At 49.9% G+C, this 21,054-nt stretch overlaps 1 protein-coding gene across 1 annotated transcript in view; it reads right to left on the bottom strand.

Annotated features, from left to right (window-relative positions):
• The window catches only part of IPMK (inositol polyphosphate multikinase), a 56,111-nt gene that overhangs the window by 14,359 nt on the left and 20,698 nt on the right, over positions 1-21,054 (bottom strand). Inside the window, exon 3 of the mRNA XM_054174702.1 lies at positions 9,332-9,428. Within this exon, the coding sequence (XP_054030677.1) occupies positions 9,332-9,428 (97 nt within the window). The remainder of the gene's footprint in view (positions 1-9,331; positions 9,429-21,054) is intronic.

Genomic DNA, 21,054 nt, shown 5'->3' with positions numbered 1-21,054 from the left:
TTTCTGCTAGGCTTCTGTGGAGGAAAGAGAAGAGTTCAAAGCTTAACATCAGGAGAGTTCTGCAAGAGTCACATCTGTCTCTGAGCGCAGACTACGCCGTGGCCACTGACACCCATGGGTTTTGTTGGCATTAAATTGTTAGTGTCATATTGGTTAGAAAACTGTGTACAATTGAAGTGTGCTAAACTACCACCCAAATCCCAATTATTGCCCAGATGACATTGATGAGGAGCTTTTATTGAGCCATTAGCATACTTCACACGCCATTAATAAGCACACAGAAACGCAGGACACTCGAGGGCTGCTTCTGCCATGGAGATGGTGTTGTCTTTCTCTGTGTGAAAGGGCTGGAATGAAACCAGCAATTTTTCTTTGTGTCACTTTAAAAATGCAATTAACATTTCAGAGCTCTACCCTGCAGGGGCTAAAACGCATCTCGTTTTTCTTCTCTTGATCCCACTCCCACCCCTGATCATCTCTCATGGGGAAAACACTCTGCCAATCCTAGGCTGCCCTCAAATCCTAGGCTGCCTTTCATCCACTTCCAGAAGTCCCTTTTGAGGGTGGTGGCTGGACTTAAAAACAAAAATCCAAGCCCCTGGAGCACCTGAAGATTTAAAGGAGAATCTCAAACCTGGTCGAACTGGTTCATGCTTTTCTCCAGCACAGGTCAGAGATTATTACCAATACAATCCACATCACACCGTCAGCAGACAAGGAAAACAAACTCCAGAGGCTGCCTGACTCACAGACAGCTCTGCCTGGAGGAAGCCTGCAGTGATCTGCAGCCCCTGCCAGGACACTACGTGCACCAAGAGAACACACAGCATTACCACACATCTCATTCTTCACATCGGCTTCGGCAAGTGCACCTGTTGTCAGTCACGAACCGCACACTAAAGTTTGCTTTGCTTTCAGACACAGCCTGTTCCATGAGTGGATTTCTTTGGCTTTAATGCAATCTGAAGACACAAACCCATTGTATTATTCCCCATTCCTGATGCATGATCTAAAATGTGCCTGCCAGAGAAAGCAGAAACAGTTCGAGTTTGAAGAGAGACAAGGGCCTAAGTGTCTTGTTTTGATAGCTGTACAGACAGGTAACAAAACCAGTGAGAGAGTCAAGATAAAGGGAATTAGCAGTGTTCCAATTAGTAAGCAGAAACACTTACTTAAGGATAGCAAATGAAAGGGACTTCAATGACTTTAGTAAGTCCTACCTAGGGCTTCAGTTTTTACACCGCCACGATCAAATGTCCTAATTCACCCCAAAGTCTGCATGTGTCAACCTGAAACAGGTTGAATTTAATCCTTAGATGCCTGCTGTTATTAATGTACAGTCCTTCTCAAGAAAGCCTGGCAATCCAATACTCCAGTTAGAAAACTCCCATCTTCTGCCAACTCACTGTATCATTCCATGTCCTTTGGACTACAGAATCAACCTAGCTGCAGCAACAAGAGCATCATTACAGACTAGCTCACCCATAACCCACATTTATTAGCCACAACTGCAGGGAATCCCATGCTAGAATAACTCATTCTTAAGTTTGAGAAGCCCCAGGCAGCAAACACACTTGATATTTACTCACTAGATGCCTCTAAGGAGAAGCGAGACAAATACTTTCCATACCAGGAAGTGTATTTTGTCCCACCTGAACTGCAGGTGCAGCTTTTCCTATTCAAAGTGTTCATGCTTGAAGGGTCTAGAAAGCAGCCAAAAAGATGATCAGATGGCTGCAGCAGCTCTCCCATGAAGACAGCCTGAGAGACTTTGGGCTGTTCAGCCTGGAGAAGAGAAGGCTCCGGGAAGACCGAACTGCATTTCAGTGTCTGAAGGGGATGTACAGGAAGGCTGGGGAAGGACTGTGTGGAAAGGCTCTTAGTGATAGGACAAGAGACAATGGTTTGAAAATGGAGCAGGGTAGATTTAGATTGGACATCAGGAGAAAGTTCTTTACTCTGAGAGTGGTAAAACACTGGAAGAGGCTGCCCAGGGATGTGGTTGAGGCCCCATCCCTGGAGACATTCAAGATCAGACTCAGTGTGGCCCTGGGCAGCCTGATCTAGTTGGAGGTGTTCCAGCTCACTGCAGGGGGGTTGGACAGGATGACCTTTGAGGGCCCCTTCCAACCCAATGCAATCTGTGAATGTGTAATTCAGTCAGCTACTGACACAGCTTTGGCAGGGGTTTGGGAAACCACTGCTGAATCCTGTATAATAGAAATCTATATAACTGGTTATAACCTATACATAACTTCTTAACTATGTGTTTGAGACAACAACTGCAAAACCCTTAAGAGTCATCCTTCACACCCAACCTTCTTGCATGTTACAGGTATCAGTTAGCAGCAGATTTGTGTCACTCTTCAAAACCAATCAGAAAACAACAACTAGATGAAAGTCAAGGTTTTCAGTACTTACTCTCAGAAGCACTGAGCAAGAGGTTTGCTATGGGAGGTGGGAAGAAAAAAACTAATATAAAAACCCCACAGAAAAGGGCTGCAGTCCTTCACCACCACCCCCAAACTGCTTTGGAATATGTTGTGAGAACCTCTGGACTCAAAAGTGTTCCAAACACAAAAACCATGCCCATTGCAAGACACCACAAATTGCACAAATTGTTTAGAGGCAGTTTTCTTTTCAAGCCCAAAACATAACTGTCTAGGAAGTAGGGTAAAACATCTACTCTGTAAAGCAACAGAAAGTGGACCCATAAAGTGGAGCTTAAATCACAAAATCTCAGAATGTTAAGGGCTGGAAGGGACCTTGAAAGCTCATCCAGTCCAACCCCCTGCCAGAGCAGGGTCACCAAGAGCAGCACACACAGGGAATCTCTCCAAACCCAGCACACTTCCCCTTCAGACAACATGCAGCACAATCATTTTATGCTCTTCCCATTCCAGGCACCTGGAGAGCACCCATGGTTATCCACTGCCCTCTGCACCAACATTCAGCACCTCCAAAACATCTGGAAGTTCTAAATACCTGTCAACATTTTCATTCCCCATCCACTTCAGCTCTGTTAAGCCAGGCTGTCTCCTTTACTGACCTCCTAGAAATGTAACTATTACTATTTAAAAAAAGCATTAAAATAACTTGAGGAGCTAACACTAACCATGGGAAACACTAATTACTTGGCAAAGCCTGTGAGCTACCCAGACATGACTCATCTCTCTCACACTTTCTGGAATTAGCAGTTAAGTCTTCATCCCTCTGCTAGCTCAGAATTAGGATTCTGGTACATCTGTTGAGTGCACACCCCCTCTCACAAAGCTTTCTGTCCTTGCAGGGAGAGCAACACCACCACAGAGAAAGCCTTGTAAGAAAGAAGTTATTTTTTCTTACTGCAGCCTCCTAACTGCATTGAGTGTTAATGCTTCCTTTTTCCTGCTGCTGTTTTGTTCTTATTTGCTTTGTGTTCAAGCTGTATGGGCTACTGAAAGATTCCAACACCACAGAAAAGGACTTGAGGGTGCTGGTGAACAGGAAGCTGGGTGTGAACCAACAATGCACACTTGCAGCCCAGAAGGCCAATGGCAGCCTGGGTTGCATCAAAAGCAGCATGGCCAGCAGGTCAAGAGAGGTGATTCTGCCACTCTGCTCTGGGGAGACATCACTTGGAGTACTGTGTGCAGCTCTGGGGCCTCCAACACAGCAGGTCCAGAGGAGGCCACCAAGATGATCAGAGAGCTGCAGAACCTCTCCTGTGAAGGCAGGCTGAAAGACCTAGGGCTGTTCAGCCTGGAGCAAAGAAAGCTCCAGGAGGACCTCAGATCTCAGTATCTGAAGGGGGATCTAAAGGAAGGCTGGGGAGGGACTGTTTAGAAGGGCTTGTGGAGGTAGGACAAGAGGCAATGGTTGGAAACTGGGGCAGGGTAGATTGGACATTAGGAGGAAGTTCTTTACAATGAGGGTGGTGAAATACTGGAACAGGCTGCCCAGGGATGTATTTGAAGCCCCATTCAAGACTCGATGTGGCCCTGGGCATCCTGATCTACTTGGGGGTATCCCTGCTGACTGCAGGAGGTTGGACAAGATGACCTTTGAGGGTCCCTTCCAACCCAATGCTATCTGTGAATCACACAGCTTTCAACAGCTACCCCTACATATCTCCAGGCATTAAGACTAAGGCAAACAAAGGAAGCATTGGATTCAGACATCAGTAGTCATTGCTGCTCTGCCTTTTCAAGTCAGGTGCTCTCAGTCTTTGAGGATCTGACCCCAAGTGTCCTTCTCAAGGCCATCACCAAGTCTGCAGCTGAGCCTAAATAACTACAGCACTCTCCTCCTTCTTGTTCTGCTAAACAAAAAAACCCTGCAGGTTTTCCCAGCAGTTCAGGTTTTCTGCATGATGATGCAGTGCACTGCTAACCCAATGTGCTTCTGAAAATGATGCATCTGCCATCTCAAACCAGGTTAAGGTAAAAACCCCTGCAGGAAAAGGACTTCACAGGGATTCTTCTGTCTGAGCTTTGGTAGATAATCCTGACTACCTCTTTCAAAGATTTAAACAAATGATTCCTCAGAGGCTTGCCCTCCCTCCCCCTTTCTATTTACCAGCAGCAGGGAAGGAGGCAGGAAGATGTGGCCTGGCACATTATTTACATATTTCATTACAGTCCCAGAGGAGACAAACCGAAAGCCCAGAGCTCAGTGAGTATGCACGGCACGAACCACCGCAGACTCCAGCGCGTACCTGCTGATCCATGCAGGCCTCGCTGCAATCACAAGTGACAACATAACTTGAGGCATCTGAATTCTCCTAACTTGCAAGACACCCCTCAAAACATATGAATGGGCAGGGAAAAGCCTCACTTGCTCCCAGCAACAGGGGAAGAAAAGAAAAGTTTGAAGCCAGCTTGTATTTATCGACCCTGTTCTCAGTTTGGGCAACGAAAATGAGAGCACAGGATGGAATGAGCAGCGGTAAAATTACTGGGGGGAAAAACACACAGGGGCAACAAGTAGGCAGCAGAGAGCAGAACTCTCAGCAGGAGATAAAAAAATCTTGACATGGTTCCTACATCTTCATAACAACTTTTCCACTACTTTATTAACCAACTCCAAATGCCCACAGTGCCAGGGAGCCAAAGTTCAAATCAAGCTGTCCTGCTCCAGTTTCAGATCAGCTTAGGGTGAGGGGCTGGCACCCACCACTAAGTCTTCTCCTGTGCAGTACCTACTAGGTGTGAGATTTCAGCAGCACAGGACAGTTGTTTTACAGATGTGATTGATACTCTACCAAGTCCATCTTTTCTGTCACACTGCATTTCACCCCTTTGTCCAGCAATTTCATCCACCCATCTCCGTTCTCAGCCACGCAGACCGATGCTTGTCCCTAAATACCTCTCTAAGAAAACAAACCCCTTGTGCTCTCCACCTCCCACACTGCAGTCGCTGCTTACCTGCCACATGGGAACTTAGAGATGCTCACAGGTCAAGCTCAGAGCAGTCCTAAACGAAGCTGTGGCTTATTTCCTACCACAAGCCTGTGATTCTCTTCAAGTCTCTATAAAGCTTCTCAAACTCTTAACCCTCTACCTAATATAACAGCTATGATGCTACAGATAGAAGACACCACTCACCCAAGAGCCCTCCTCCTTCCTTGCCTCAGTAACAGAAGTTGTTTATGTGACACAAGGGCCTTCCTCTTTCTGCCCTGCAAACCAGGCAAGCCCATAGAATAGAATAGAATAGAATAGAATAGAATAGAATAGAATAGAATAGAATAGAATAGAATAGAATAGAATAGAATAGACCAGACCAGGTTGGAAGAGACCTTCAAGATCATCGCATCCAACCTATCAACCAAACCAACCCACCTAAACAACTAACCCATGGCACCAAGCACCCCATCAAGTCTCCTCCTGAACACCTCCAGGGATGGTGTCTCCACCACCTCCCCGGGCAGCCCATTCCAATGGGCAATCACTCTCTCTGTATAGAACTTCTTCCTAACAGCCAACCTAAACCTCCCCTGGCACAGCTTGAGACTGTGTCCTCTTGTTCTGGTGCTGGGTGCCTGGAAGAAGAGACCAACATCCACCTGGCTACAACCTCCCTTCAGGGAGTTGGAGAGAGCAAGAAGGTCACCCCTGAGCCTCCTCTTCTCCAGGCTAAGCAACCCCAGCTCCCTCAGCCTCTCCTCCTCACAGGGCTGTGTTCCAAACCCCTCACCAACTTTGTTGCCCTTCTCTGGACTCGTTCCAGCAACTCAACCTCCTTCCTAAACTGAGGGGCCCAGAACTGGACACAGGACTCAAGGTGTAGCCTAACCAGTGCAGTGTACAGGGGCACAATGACCTCCCTGCTCCTGCTGGCCACACTGTTCCTGATGCAGGCCAGGATGCCATTGGCCCTCCTGGCTGCCTGGGCACACTGCAGGCTCATGTTCAACCTACCATCAACCAGCACCCCCAGGTCCCTCTCTGCCTGGCCGCCCTCCTTGTTCCTCCACAGGCTGAAACAATGCCTCTAGTTCAGGACATGCAGCAATTACACTTTGGAAACTGACTGACTGATTTTGGGGAGGGTTTAGAAGTTGTCTGTGCCCAATTTAGCAACAATAAGGGATTAGTGGGTTGACTACTCAGAGGTGGTATGGAGCTGTGTCCCCAGAGGCTGTAGAGCAGTGGCTGCCAAAGAAAGGGTCAGGTTTAGAGCGTCAAGGCTGCAAACCCTACAAATACAGCATTGAGCTACACTGTGGGCCTAGGTAACTTCCCAGCAGCTGGACTCCCTCAGCCAATGCCCCTGGGTATGCCACAGCAGCTATGGACACAGCTCAATCTTTTGAACCAGAGCTTAATCCACAGCTAATCTGGGGGCACAGGTAAACAAATCCACCCTTCATTTCCAAAAAATAGCCTCTGCATGCTTCCCCTCTGTGTGGTTGCTTCCCTCCTCCCTATTCTTCTAGCCTCGTTTTCCTGCTTTCAACACAGTCTTAAACACAAAGCTTCCCCTCTGGTGACAAGCCCTGATGCACACAAATCATAGTGTCATAGAATCAGTCAGGGTTGGAAGGGACCACAAGGATCATCTAGTTCCAACCCCCCTGCCATGGGCAGGGACACCCCACACTAGATCAGGTTGGCCAGAGCCTCATCCAGCCTGGGCTTAAACACCTCCAGAGACAGAGCCTCAACCACCTCCCTGGACAACCCATCCCAGGGCTTCACCACTCTCATGGGGAAGAACTTCCTCCTCACCTCCAGCCTCAATCTCCCCACCTCCAGCTTCATTCCATTCCCCCTAGTCCTATCACTACCTGAGATCCTGAGCAGTCCCTCCCCAGCCTTCTTGTAGCCCCCTTCAGATACTGGAAGGCCACAACAAGGTCACCTCAGAGCCCTCTGTCCTCCAGACTGAACAGCCCCAACCCGTTCAGTCTGTCCTCATAGGAGAGGTGCTCCAGCCCTCTGAGCATCCTCAGAACATCCTCTGAGCATCCTTCTCTGGACACCTTCCAGCACCTCCAGATCCCTCTTGCAATAGGGGCTCCAGAACTGGAGGCAGTACTCCAGGTGGGGTCTCCCCAGAGCTGAGCAGAGGGGGAGAATCACCTCCCTTGACCCGCTGGCCACACTTCTCTTGCTGCAGCCCAGGATCTGATTGGCTTTCTGGGCTGCAAGTGCACACTGAGAGCTCCTGGTGAGCTTCTCCTCCACCAACACCCCCAAGTCTCTCTCCTCAGGGCTGCTTTCCAGCCAGTCCCTGCCCAGCCTGGATTTGTGCCTGGGGCTGCCTCGACCCAGATGCAGGACCCAAATGCATCGCAGAGGCTTTCCTCCACATCTGGCACTAGCAAAACTGTGTTTGCAAATAGCTGCTAAAGAGCAGATGACTTCCAAGGTGAATAGCTGCCTCCTCAGCTCTGCATGTACCCAGCACACGTGCGCTCTAGCGAGCTCCATTATCTGCAGTGAATTTGATTCCTATCAAGACTACACAAAACTCATTAATAGTACAGATAACAGAGCTGGCAATGCAGTGTTTTGCTTGACCCCTTGCCATAGCTTTCAGTGAAGAGGGCTCCTGATGGTGCACAGGCTTTTCAAGAAGCAAATCAAACAAAATCAGAGGTTCCTCTTCCTTTAAACAATTGTTCCTAAGGGCTGTGTCAGGACAGCTGGTGGAGACCTGCCAAAATTCAGCCTCACGGTGCAGAGAGCTGGTGAATTCCCAGGGTGCAGCAGGGATGCTTTGAATTAGAGGATCTTGGCTAGGCCACGTATTTTTACATCTGAAGATCCTTCTGTGAGCAGAAAGAATTGATCTGCACTTTGGAGGGGACGTTAAGCGAGCTCCATGACACACATAAAATGATGAGGGAAGGAAAAACATAGCTCTGGTGGAGATACTTGAGTCAGTGCCAAAGAAGAAAGCGTGAAGGCAAATCTGAGCCAAGAAAGTGCTGGGTACTCCACAATCCTCCTTGCTTTTCTTTTTGCAGAGTTAAGACAAGGTCTCTGGACACAGTCTTACTACTCTCTTTGGGAAACAAGTCTATCAAGTGACAGAGTAAGCAAAAGAAGAGAGATATATTAAGGGAACACAGCATCTAGTTTTGGTGCCCATCTATTTAAGTCAGCTTGATGGCAGCCCTTTTGTTTCTACATGTTCCAGAAGCTCCAGTTCCCTAGGGGGAAAAAAAAGCTAGTTTCTGTTTTAAATGCATCAGTGACATCCATTTTCTCCTGAAGAGGCAATCTTCCAATTATCCTCCAAATACCTATTCCTCCCTGACTCCTACCACGTTATAGAAACACAAAGTTAAGACACCAGAGCTTTGTTCCATTCAACCCAGTAACAGAGGATGGCAAGTGGAGCATCCCAGCAAAGTACCTGCTGCAATAACTACTTTGTATGATGTGGTATGGTGATAGGATCCAACCTCTGGAGACCCAGCAGCAGATGCCAGTTTGAACCTCCTCTCTTCAGCCCCATTTTTGCTTCTTGCTGAACCCACACACTGCCTGCCTCTTGCTCTGACGGCCTGAGCAGCCATAAACATGCAACCAGCCCACTCCTCTGACATGACCCAGAGCAGAGCAGCAGCTCCACGGAAACACAACTCAGGCCCAGCTACTCAGGAAACATTTCCCATGCAAATGGCCATGCCTCCCCTGGGAGGAGGACCCTGGCCAGAGGACTACAGACTGGAACCAGGTGTTAGAGGCAACATTAGTGGGTTACAAAACAAGCCCCTAAAAGCCCTAGGGAGCTCGCAACTGGAAGAACAAAACAAAGCAAATAACAACAAAACTAAAAACATCTCCAGCAGATCTGTGCAGGAGGTTTGGATTAGGAGACAAAATTAGAACAGTACCATTTGGTGCAGTAGGTGGTGACCAGACCCCGAAGTATTTTGGCAGATACTCCCGCAGCTCCAGAAGAACGCTGTCGCAACAGTTGGAGTCATAAACCTGAAATAAATTAGGGAGGGGTGGAGAGACCATCAGTTGAATTCATTTGAGACCTCCAATGGTCCTGTAATTACAATTCCTTCCAGTCTTTGTTTTGGTGTGTTTAACACTTCTGCTTTACACTTGATCACCACACAAGGCGTTACCGCAGTCCGACACAAATCAGTGGCATCCTTCCTTTCTGGTTTTCAAGGGGAAAATCTATTCTATTCTATGCTATTCTAACAGATGATAGACTCACAGCATTGTTTTGGTTGGAAAAGACCTTTAAGATCATTGAGACCAACCATTCTCTAACTCTACTAAACCTGGTGCTAAACCATGTCCCTTGGTACCACATCTCTGCCTTTGCTCCAAGGCCTCCAGGGATGAGGATTCCACCACCTCCCCCGGGAGCCTGGTGCAGTATCTGGGAACCCTTTCAAGTAGTTTCTTCTAATGTCCAACCTAAACCTTCCCTGGTGCAACTTGAGGCCTTTTCCTCTCATCCCAGAGATGCATCAACTCTAATTAACAGTAATTCGTGGCTTATGAATGACAATGGAAAACTAGAATGGCCAGCACTGAAGTCTATTCAGTGAAAAGGCTGTTCTGCCATCCTGGATGCAGCCCAAAGCTTTCTAAGTTGTATCAAGTGAAGTATCTAAGCTCAGACTGGACAGTATTTCCCCAGTTCCTCCAAAACAACTCATCCTGTAACAGCATCACAGACCACACACTATTTCAATCGACTCGCTCGGTGAAGAACTTCCTCCTCACCTCGAGTCTAAACCTCCCCTGGCACAGCTTGAGACTGTGTCCCCTTGTTCTGGTGCTGGTTGCCTGGGAGAAGAGACCAACCCCCTCCTGTCTACAACCACCTTTCAGGTAGTTATAGAGGGCAATGAGGTCACCTCTGATCCTTCTCTTCTCCAGGCTAAGCAACCCCAGCTCCCTCAGCCTCTCCTCATAGGGCTTGTGCTCAAGGCCTCTCACCAGCCTTGTTGCCCTTCTCTGGACACCTTCAAGTGTCTCGATGTCCTTCTTAAACTGAGGGGCCCAGAACTGGACACAGTACTCAAGGTGTGGCCTAACCAATGCAGAGTAGAGGGGCACAATGACCTCCCTGCTCCTGCTGGCCACACTATTCCTAATACAGGCCAGGATGCCATTGGCCCTCTTGGCCACCTGGGCACACTGCTGGCTCATGTTTAGGCAGGTGTCAATCAGCACCCCCAGGTCCCTCTCTTATTTATTTTCCTTTAACACTTTCAACCTTTTTTTCACCCCAAGTTCTGTAGGAAAACCAAGAGAAGTTTGGGAAGAGAAGCTGCCTTCTACTCCTTCAGGATTAATCCTTTGCAGAATTGAAGTGAAGCCTTGGCTACTATCTGGCATCCCTCAGGGGTCAGCACTGGGACCAGTGCTGTTTAACATCTTTGTCAGAGATATGGGCAGTGGTATGGAGGCACCCCCAGCGAGTTTGCAGATGACACCAAGCTGTGTGGTCTGTTTGACACACTGGAGGGAAGGGACTTGGACAAGCTTGAGAGCCAACCTCATGAAGTTCAACAAGTCTAAGTGCAAGGCCCTACACCTGGGTGAAGGCAATCCCAAGCACAAATACCATCTGGGTGAGGAGGAACTGGAGAGCAGCCTGGAGGAGAAGGACTTGGTAGTGTCAGCTGATGAAAAACTCATCATGAACCAGCAACGGCCACTGGCAGCCCAGAAAGCAGCCATGTGCTGGGCTGCATCAAAAGCAGTGAGAGCAGAAGGACAGGGAGGGGATTCTGCCCCTGTGCTCTGCTCTTGTGAGACCCCATCTGGAGCCCTGAGGCCAGTTCCATTGCTCCAGGCAAGAGGGACATGGAGCTGCTGGAGCGGGTTCAGCGGAAGGTACAAACGTGATCAGAGGGCTGGAGAACCTCTCCTATGGGGACAGGCTGAGAGAGCTGGGGATGTTCAGCCTGGAGAAAAGAAGGCTCCAGGGAGACCTTAGAGCAGTCTTCCAGTACCTGGCTACAAGTTGGAGAGGGACTTTTTGCAGGGGCTTGTAGAGATAGGCAGAGGGCAAATGGATTGAAGCTTGAGGAGGGCAGATTTAGGGCAGAAATTCTTTACAGTGAGGGTGATGAGACACTGGAACAGGTTGCCTAGGGAGGTGTTCAAAGCCAGGCTGGTTGAGGCCTTGAGCAACCTGGTACAGTGGAAAGTGTCCCTGCCCATGGCAGGGGGGGTGGATCTAGTCCCTTCCAACCCAAACCATTCCATGTGAATGCTGCCAGCGAATCACATAACTGTCACCCATTTGGAGTGTTGCTAAGAGCTTCTCAAAACCATTCCCTTGACCAGATCCTCCCCACCCCACCTGGAGGCTTACTTAGAGACACAGTGGATAGCCTGCAGCACGGTTCAGTGTGTTCTGCAGACCCAAAGATCTACGTCCCCCCAAGCACAGGTTACAATGCTTATTACTGCACGTAGGAGGAATCTCATTGTACTGCCCTGGCAGCTATCCCTGCTCTGATGCTATGGGATTGGTGTCCTGTCCCTCGGTCCTGCAGCAGCTGCACAGCAATCCCCTCAGGCACTGCACACCAGTGACCAGGGCAAGTTAACAATTCTACTTTCACTTCAGCAAGCCATGCACAGCAGGGGTCAGAGCTCGCTGCAAAGGCAGAAGCAAGGCAAAAGACTACTGGAGGTGTTAAGCAGAGCTCTGCAGAGCTGCCTCAGCTCACTGCTTCCAGATCTGCATTAACCACAGCGGCAGAATGTGTTGGGAAGGTTAACTACAGAGGGCAGGAAACTACAGAGGCCAGGTGTCACAAAATGCATGCCTTTAGAGCTGTACATGCAGGGAGGAAAGCCCCAGACCTGAAGTCCAGCTGCTGTTTCAGAGCGTGGAGGCAAAGCTCAGCCGTGCTGCCCAGCAGTGGGTGAGTGCAGAGCCTCACACCGCAGCCCAGTGCTAAAATCAGGCAGTGCAGATTTGTGCTAAATTTAGGCTTCCTCACAGAAACCTCAAACTGGGCAAACTCAAACCACCAGGCCTTGCTTCAAACACACAGAGCTGCTCCAGAGCCCTCCAGCCTCATCCAACATGGGGTTCTCCTGGGCTTGGACCAGCCTCAAGTCTGACACCCATATAGCAGCACTGTTACTGGGCTGTGACCAGGAATGGGACACTACCAAATCCACACCAGCTTCACTGTAGAGCATTTCATCTGCCTCATTTCTTGCTCGTGGTCAAAGCCCCATTTGCAGACCCTAAGGAGGGGGCTGAACCCTCAGAGCTGAAAGCACAGAGATATGTGCTCCACATGATGCAGAATGCTGGCATATCACAGTCTCACAGTATAACTAAGGTTGGAAGAGACCCCAAGGATCATCGAGTCCAAGCTGTCACCACAGACCTCATGGCTAGACCATGGCACCAAGTGCCACATCCAATCCCCTCCTGAACACCTCCAGGGACGGTGACTCCACCACCTCCCTGGGCAGCACATCCCAATGACGAACGACTCGCTCGGTGAAGAACTTTCTCCTCACCTCGAGTCTAAACCTCCCCTGGCACAGCTTGAGACTGTGTCCTCTTGTTCTGGTGCTGGGTGCCTTCGAGAAGAGACCAACCCCTTCCTGTCTACAGCCACCTTTCGGGTAGTTGTAGAGGACAATGAGGTCACCCCTGAGCCTCCTCTTCTCCAGGCTAAACAACCCCAGCTCCCTCAGCCTCTCCTCACAGGGCTGTGCTCAAGGCCTCTCCCCAGCCTTGTTGCCCTTCTCTGGACACCTTCAAGTCTCTCAATGTCCTTCTTAAGCTGAGGGGCCCAGAACTGGACACAGGACTCAAGGTGTGGCCTGACCAATGCAGAGTACAGGGCACAATGACCTCCCTGCTCCTGCTGGCCACACTATTCCTAATGCAGGCCAGGATGCCATTGGCCCTCTTGGCCACCTGGGCACACTGCTATATCCTCACTGCTGCTCCCTCTATCACTGCTGTGGCTATCTTCAGTGCACCAAAGCTGCTGGGTGTGTTGTCTCAGGAGCACAGTCTCACACCACAGGCTGTCCTGGTTTGACAAGCTGCCATCACATCTGAGCACTACAGGTAGCTGTAGGTCTAAGCCTCTTTTTGCTCCACATTAACACAAGCTGCCATGCTGCTGTTCCTGTGCTCCAAGACAAAAACCCTTGCATGATTGGTGCTTGCTGTTTATGTTAAATATGCAGCATGTCTTTGCTGAGCCTCAGAGGGTGCCAGCAGAAGACAGTGCTCTCCCTAGAAGACTGGAATGTAGCTTGATTTGATGAGCTTAGGGAAGAAAAGAAATTAAGGGGGGGGTGGGGGTGGAGAAGAGAAGGAGAAAGATGAGCAGCATGCAGGTGCTGCACCACAGACCCCATCCACTGCTGTCTCTTACAGGAGAATTCACTGCTCCCCACCACAGAGGGCTGGCCCAGAAACACTGACTGGTGGAATTACTTCATGCTGGGTGTCTTTTCAGACGAGCAACACAAACCCAAGTTTTGTTCACTGAGGGAATTATCACAGCACCTCACAGCCAAAACAGGGAATTGCACAAAAAGCAGCACAACCAGGTGAGTTTATGGAAACCTGAGAGGCAGCAACCATCAGTGCCAGGGAAAGTGATGGAACAGGTTATCCTGGCGGCAATCACTGCGCATCTGAAGGATGGCCAAGGGCTCAGGCCCAGCCAGCAGGGATTTAGGAAAGGCAGGTCCTGCCTCACCAACCTGATCTCCTTCTATGATCAGGTGACTGCCTGGGGATGTGGGGCAGGCTGTGGATGTGGTCTGCCTGGACTTCAGCAAGGCCTTTGACACCGTCCCCACAGCAAACTCCTGGCCAAGCTGTCAGCCCCTGGCTGGGACAGCAGCTCTCTGAGCTGGGTTAGGAACTGGCTGGAGGCTGAGCCCAGAGAGTGGTGGTGAATGGTGCCACAAGCAGCTGGCAGCCAGGCACCAGTGGTATGCCCCAGGGATCAGTACTGGGCCCTGTGCTCTTTAACATCTTCATTGATGATCTGGATGAGGGGATTGAGTCAGTCATCAGCAAGTTTGCAGATGACACCAAGTTAGGAGCAGATGTTGGTCAGTTAGAGGGCAGAAGGGCTCTGCAGAGGGACCTCGACAGACTGCACAGATGGGCAGAGGCCAATGGGATGGCATTTAACAAGTCCAAGTGCCAGGTGCTGCACTTTGGCCACAGCAACCCCATGCAGAGCTACAGGCTGGGGTCAGAGTGGCTGAGAGCTGCCAGACAGAGAGGGACCTGGGGGAGCTGATTGACAGCTGCCTAAACATGAGCCAGCAGTGTGCCCAGGTGGTCAAGAAGGCCAATGGCATCCTGGCCTGCATTAGGAATAGTGTGGCCAGCAGGAGCAGGGCGGTCATTGTGCCCCTGGACTCTGCATTGGTTAGGCCACACCTTGAGTCCTGTGTCCAGTTCTGGGCCCCTCAGTTTAAGAAGGACATTGAGACACTTGAAGGTGTCCAGAGAAGGGCAACAAGGCTGGGGAGAGGCCTTGAGCACAGCCCTGTGAGGAGAGGCTGAGGGAGCTGGGGTTGCTTAGCCTGCAGAAGAGGAGGCTCAGGGGAGACCTTATTGCTCTCTACAACTACCTGAAGGGAGATTGTAGCCAGGTGGGGGTTGGTCTCTTCTCCCAGGCAACAAGCACCAGAACAAGAGGACACAGTCTCAAGCTGTGCCAGGCAAAGTTTAGGCTGGAGGTGAGGAGAAAGTTCTTCCCAGAGAGAGTTGTTAGCCATTGGAATGTGCTGCCCAGGAAGGTGGTGGAGTCACCATCCCTGGAGGTGTTCAAGAGGGGATTGGATGTGGCACTTGGTGCCATGGTCTAGTCATGAGGTCTGTGGTGACAGCTTGGACTCGATGATCCTCAAGGTCTCTTCCAACCTTGGCAATACTGTGAGACTGTGATCAGGCAGTATCAGAGCCCTCACATGGGAGCAAGTATCTGGGAAAGGACAAAGAGGACACAGATGGAAGGGAAAGAGTGCAGCAGACAAGCAGGAGGAACACTGAATGCAATGGGAAAAAAACCAGGAAAACAGAGTAAGAACTCTTTTGCTTAATTTATTGTCAAAAAGGTTCTGAGAAAGTGATGCCAGGAGGGCACTGCCAGTTTTTCAAGACAGAGAGGACTCAAAGCATTGACTAATTTCTTAATCACCAACATGAAGTGATTAAACTCAGCAACTTAGCAAGTAACTATGAGTATGCTCCTGGGAATTTCAAACACTAAGAAAGATGATCAGAGAACTTATAATGGGTGTAACAGCCCAAGGTAAAGGCCAAATGGGGAAAAGAGCTCCAGGAGTGGCAGCTTCCAAGCAGTCTGTCCTTTAATACACCAAAACAGGACATTTCAAATGGAGACAAACCTCACAGTGATGCACTGCTCAGGGTCATTACTCCAGAGTAACAGAATCAAGTGCATTATTTCTGTCTTTCAACAAGTTATGCTCTGATGAGACCTCACCTGGAGTACTGTGTGCAGCTCTGGGGCCTCCAACACAAGAGACATGGACCTGTTGGAGCAGGTCCAGAGGAGGCCACCAAGATGATCAGAGAGCTGCAGAACCTCTCCTGTGAAGGCAGGCTGAAAGACCTAGGGCTGTTCAGCCTGGAGCAAAGAAAGCTTCAGGAGGACCTCAGATCTCAGTATCTGAAGGGGGATCTAAAGGAAGGCTGGGGAGGGACTGTTTAGAAGGGCTTGTGGAGGTAGGACAAGAGGCAATGGTTGGAAACTGGGGCAGGGTAGATTTAGGATAGAATAGAATAGAACAGAATAGAATAGAATAGACCAGACCAGACCAGACCAGGTTGGAAGAGACCTTCAAGATCATTGTGTCCAACCTATCATCCAACACCACAATGAGGGTGGTGAAATACTGGAACAGGTTGCCCAGGGATGTATTTGAGGCCCCTGGAAACATTCAAGATCAGACTCGATGTAGCCCTGGGCATCCTGATCTAGTTGGAGGTGTCCCTGCTGACTGCAGGGGTGTTGGATGACCTTTGAGGGTCCATTTCAATCCAGTGCAATTGCTCCCAGAAACTGTAATCAACTCCTCTTGTAAGCCTGATGCAAGGCACTTATTTGACCTTAATATAGCCCTCAGTCTCGGCCTGCAATGTATTTGCACGTCAAACAAGTCTAAGCACTCAGTTAATAAAGATCAGAGGAGGTTCATTTGGTGTGGGCAAAGCAATAAAAGCAGACATTTGGGGAATTGTGCTCGTTCCCAGGCAGGAGGGAACCACTTCTGCTCATCAGAGAGGGGCCTCGGACACAGCAGCCACACCGTGGGCATTTCTTCTGGTTTCACACAGCCTGGTAGCAAGCTCTGTATTCAGATGCCCCTCAGGATGCCAAAGGTAAACATACACATGGCAAAGCCCCCCCTGGAGGAAACACATAGAATAGAATAGAATAGAATAGAATAGAATAGAATAGAATAGAATAGAATAGAATAGAATAGAATAGAACAGAACAGAACAGAACAGAACAGAACAGAACAGAACAGAACAGGCTGGAAGAGACCTTCAAGATCATTGCGTCCAACCTATCAACCAGTCCAACACCACCTGAACAACTAACCCATGGCACCAAGCACCCCATCCAGGCTCCTCCTGAACACCTCCAGGGATGGTGACTCCACCACCTCCTCAGGCAGCACATTCCAATGGGCAATCACTCTCTCTGTGTAGAACTTCTTCCTAACATCCAGCCTAAACCTCCCCTGGTGCAGCTTGAGACTGTGTCCTCTTGTTCTGGTGCTGGCTGCCTGGAGGAAGAGACCAACCTCTGCCTGTTTACAACCTCCCTTCAGGTAGTCGTAGAGAGCAAGAAGGTCCCCCCTGAGTATCCTCTCCTCCAGGCTAAGCAACCCCAGCTCCCTCAGCCTCTCCTCCTCACAGGGCTGTGTTCCAAACCCCTCACCAACTTTGTTGCTCTTCTCTGGACTCGTTCCAGCAAGTCAACCTCCTTCCTAAACTGAGGAGCTCAGAACTGGACACAGGACTCAAGGTGTGGCCTAACCAATGCAGTGTACAGGGGCAGAATGCCCTCCCTGCTCCTGCTGGCCACACTGTTCCTGATGCAGGCCAGGATGCCATTGGCCCTCCTGGCTGCCTGGGCACACTGCAGGCTCATGTTCAGCCTACCATCGACCAGCACCCCCAGGTCCCTCTCTGCCTGGCTGCTCTCAGCCACTCTGACCCCAGCCTGTAGCTCTGCATGGGGTTGCTGTGGCCAATGTGCAGCACCTGGCACTTGGATGTGTTCAGTCTCCTGCCCTTGGACTCTGCCCATCTGTGCAGCCTGTCGAGGTCCCTCTGCAGAGCCTCTCTACCCTCCAGCAGATCAACTCCTGCCCCCAGCTTGGTGTCATTAGCAAACTTACTGATGATGGACTCAATGCCCTCATCCAGATCATCAATAAAGATGTTAAAGAGCATGGGGCCCAGCACTGATCCCTGGGGCACACCACTGGTGCCTGGCTGCCAGCTGGCTGTGGCACCATTCACCACCACTCTCTGGGCTCAGCCCTCCAGCCAGTTCCTAACCCACTGCAGTGTGCTCCCATCCAAGCCAGGGGCTGACAGCTTGGCCAGGAGTTTGCTATGGGGAACGGTGTCAAAGGCCTTGCTGAGGTCCAGGCAGACTACATCCACAGCCTGCCCCACATCCACCAGGCAGTCACCTGATCATAGAAGGAGATCAGGTTGGCCAGGCAGGACCTGCCCTTCCTAAACCCATGCTGGCTGGGCCTGATCCCTTGGCCATCCTGTAAGTGCTGTGTGACTGCACTCAGGATGACCTGTGCCATGATCTTGCCTGGCACTGAGGTCAGGCTGACAGGCCATGGTGCACCTCATGCCCCTGAAGGTATCGCTACTGCTGCTAGAGACAGGTTATGACTCACCCCAAAACAACTTTTACAAATCATCAATGTGTACAGTTCCCAGACTGGACAAGGCCTTGAGCAGCCTGGGCTAGCTGGGAGGCATCCCTGCCCGTGGCAGAGGGGTTGATCTGAGGTGCCTGCCAACCTGAGCCCTTCTCTGACGGTTCTGTTTCTTCGGCCTACCCTGACAAACGTCATTTCTGCTTCAGCCAGAGCTGTGCACAACATCTTCATCCAAGAACCCAAGAGCTGCAGAACAACTCAGGGTCAGCTCAGCAGAGGAGGTATCCATGCTATGTATCACAGGCTACATTCTTCCAGCAGCACAAACTGGGGACACAACATGTAATAACCGTTGGGCTCCGAGGCAAGTAAACAGGATGCTGACATTTGGAGGGCTCAGAGCATGACCATTACAAATCAGGACCACTAACTCCTAGGAAGCACATGCCCCAGATATGTCCTGTGGCAGCAGATAGTCCAACAGACACCATGAGGTCATGATTTCCAGTTACCCAGGATGTTTTAATTCCAAGGCAAATTTACCATCCCTCAGTTTTTGATCCAAAGTACGCTCTGTTTGTTTTGCTAAGTCTGATCCAAGCAGATTCATCTGGTTTTTAATGCAAACAGGGGCTGCTTGGGAGAATGGGAATGTGCTTTCCCTGGTTTAAAGCAGCAGGACTATTTGGGGGGTTTTGTTTTCTGAAGTCTAGCTGATCATATAAACGAGAGAGGGAGGGTAAAACAAACGTTTACATTTCAACAGTAAACTCATTGGGGCAGTGCAGACCTGTCTTCAGTTGCCCTGAGGAAAAAATACCACTTGGGCAGCAGCACAGTCTGAAGAGAAGCTTCTAAATGTCAGGAAAGACCTGATTTAAAAGGCAATATATTTCAACTTAGCATTTATTTAAAAGCTCTTTCAGCAGGCCACTGTAGGCACATCAGTCTGAAGCATCCCCATTTCCTGGTGCCAGCTATCATAAACTGTCCCTAAAGACAGTAGCACTGCAGCTTGCAGAGTCTCAAGGTCATAGAATTGTAGAATTGTGGTTGGAAAAGACCTCCAAGACCATCAAGTCAACCATCAACCCAACACCACCATGGCCACTAAACCACAGCCCAAAGGGCCACATCCACGCATTTCCTCAACGCCTCCAGGGATGGTGACTCCACCACCGCCCTGGGCAGCCTCTTCCAATGCCTGACCACCCTTGCAGGAAACAATTTTTTCCCTAATCTCCAACCTAAAGCTCTCCCTGGCACAACTTCAGGCCATGTCCTCTTTTTCTGTCACCTGATACTAGGCAGAAGAGACCAACTCCCACCTGACTCCAACCTCCTTTCAGTGAGCTGCAGACAGCAATGAAGCCTCCCCTCAGCCTCCTCTTCTCCAGACTAAACAACCCCAGCTTCCTCAGCTGCTCCTCACCAGACCTGTTCTCTACACCCTTCACCAGCTTTGTTGCCATTCTCTGGACACACTCCAGCACCTCAGGGTCCTTCTTGCAGTACGGGGCCCAAAACTGAACCCGAGATTCGAGGCACAGCCTCACCAGTGCCAAACATCTCCAAATGTCACCAGATGCATCCTCGTCAGCAGCAGGCAGAGAGTTCAGTCTCCAGTGTGGTTGGGGGGGATTTTGAAAGGGTGGGGAGCAGTTACTAAATCATGAGCTCAAATTAGCCAGGCAACACTTCCAGATGATGGAGCAACCTCCACTCTGCCTCCCCGTGCGTTCCTGCTCTATTACAGACTTTAATTACCTGAGCCACACGCCAGTTCCCCCCGGGCTCCTACATCACCCAGTTACATCAGGCAACTGCAAGGGCCAGAAAACACACACACACACCAAAAAAAAAAGAGGTTGAAGCAGCAGCTGTGCTTGGAGCAATTGCAAACTGTGTGGCTTTCCAACTCAGATAGCCCTTTGCTCCTTTGTCAAAGCAGTGCCACATTTTGGCTTGTGAGCGTCCGCCGGGTCTGTTCCAATGAAGTAGGACTGGAACTGAGCCAGCCCTGCTTACATTCAAAATATCTGATACCAAAGTGATTCCAAAAGCTAAATATTTGTGATTGCTGCTGTAATACTAAAGGCTATCATACTGAATGACTTCTTCTGCTATACATGGGACTGGCATTATTCCTCTCACTGAAGCTGGCTCTGGAAGAACACACACGAAAAAGCTTAAACCAAAACAGGATGTATTTCCACAATGGAGTTTCAACTAAGAACAGCACTCAGAATCACAGAATTCTTGAGGCTGGAATAGGCCTCTGAGATCATCAAGTGCAGCCTATGACCTAACACCACCACATCACCTAGACCATGTCACTAAGTGCCACACCCAACCTTTCCTTAAAGACCTCCAGGGACAGCAACTGCACCACCCCGCTGAGAGGTCTATTCCAGTACCTAATTCCCTTTTCCATGAGGAAGTGCTTCCTAACATCCAACCTAAACCTCCTTGGGCAGAGTTTCAGGCTATGCACTCTTCTCTTGTCACAAGCTGCCTGGGAGAAGAGCCCAACCCCCACCTTACTGCAGCTTCTCTTCAGGTAGTTGGAGAGTGTGGGAAGGTCCCCAAGACTCCTCTTCTCCAGGCTAAACAACTTCAGCTCCCTCAGCCTCTCCTCATCAGACTTTCCCTCCAGTCCCTTCACCAGTCTTGTTGCTCTCCT

This window comes from Dryobates pubescens, chromosome 30, assembly GCF_014839835.1.
Source record: "Dryobates pubescens isolate bDryPub1 chromosome 30, bDryPub1.pri, whole genome shotgun sequence".
In the NCBI taxonomy this organism is placed as follows: domain Eukaryota; kingdom Metazoa; phylum Chordata; class Aves; order Piciformes; family Picidae; genus Dryobates; species Dryobates pubescens.
Note: the sequence above shows the minus strand (reverse complement) of the source record. Positions and strands in the feature narration are given on the sequence as shown.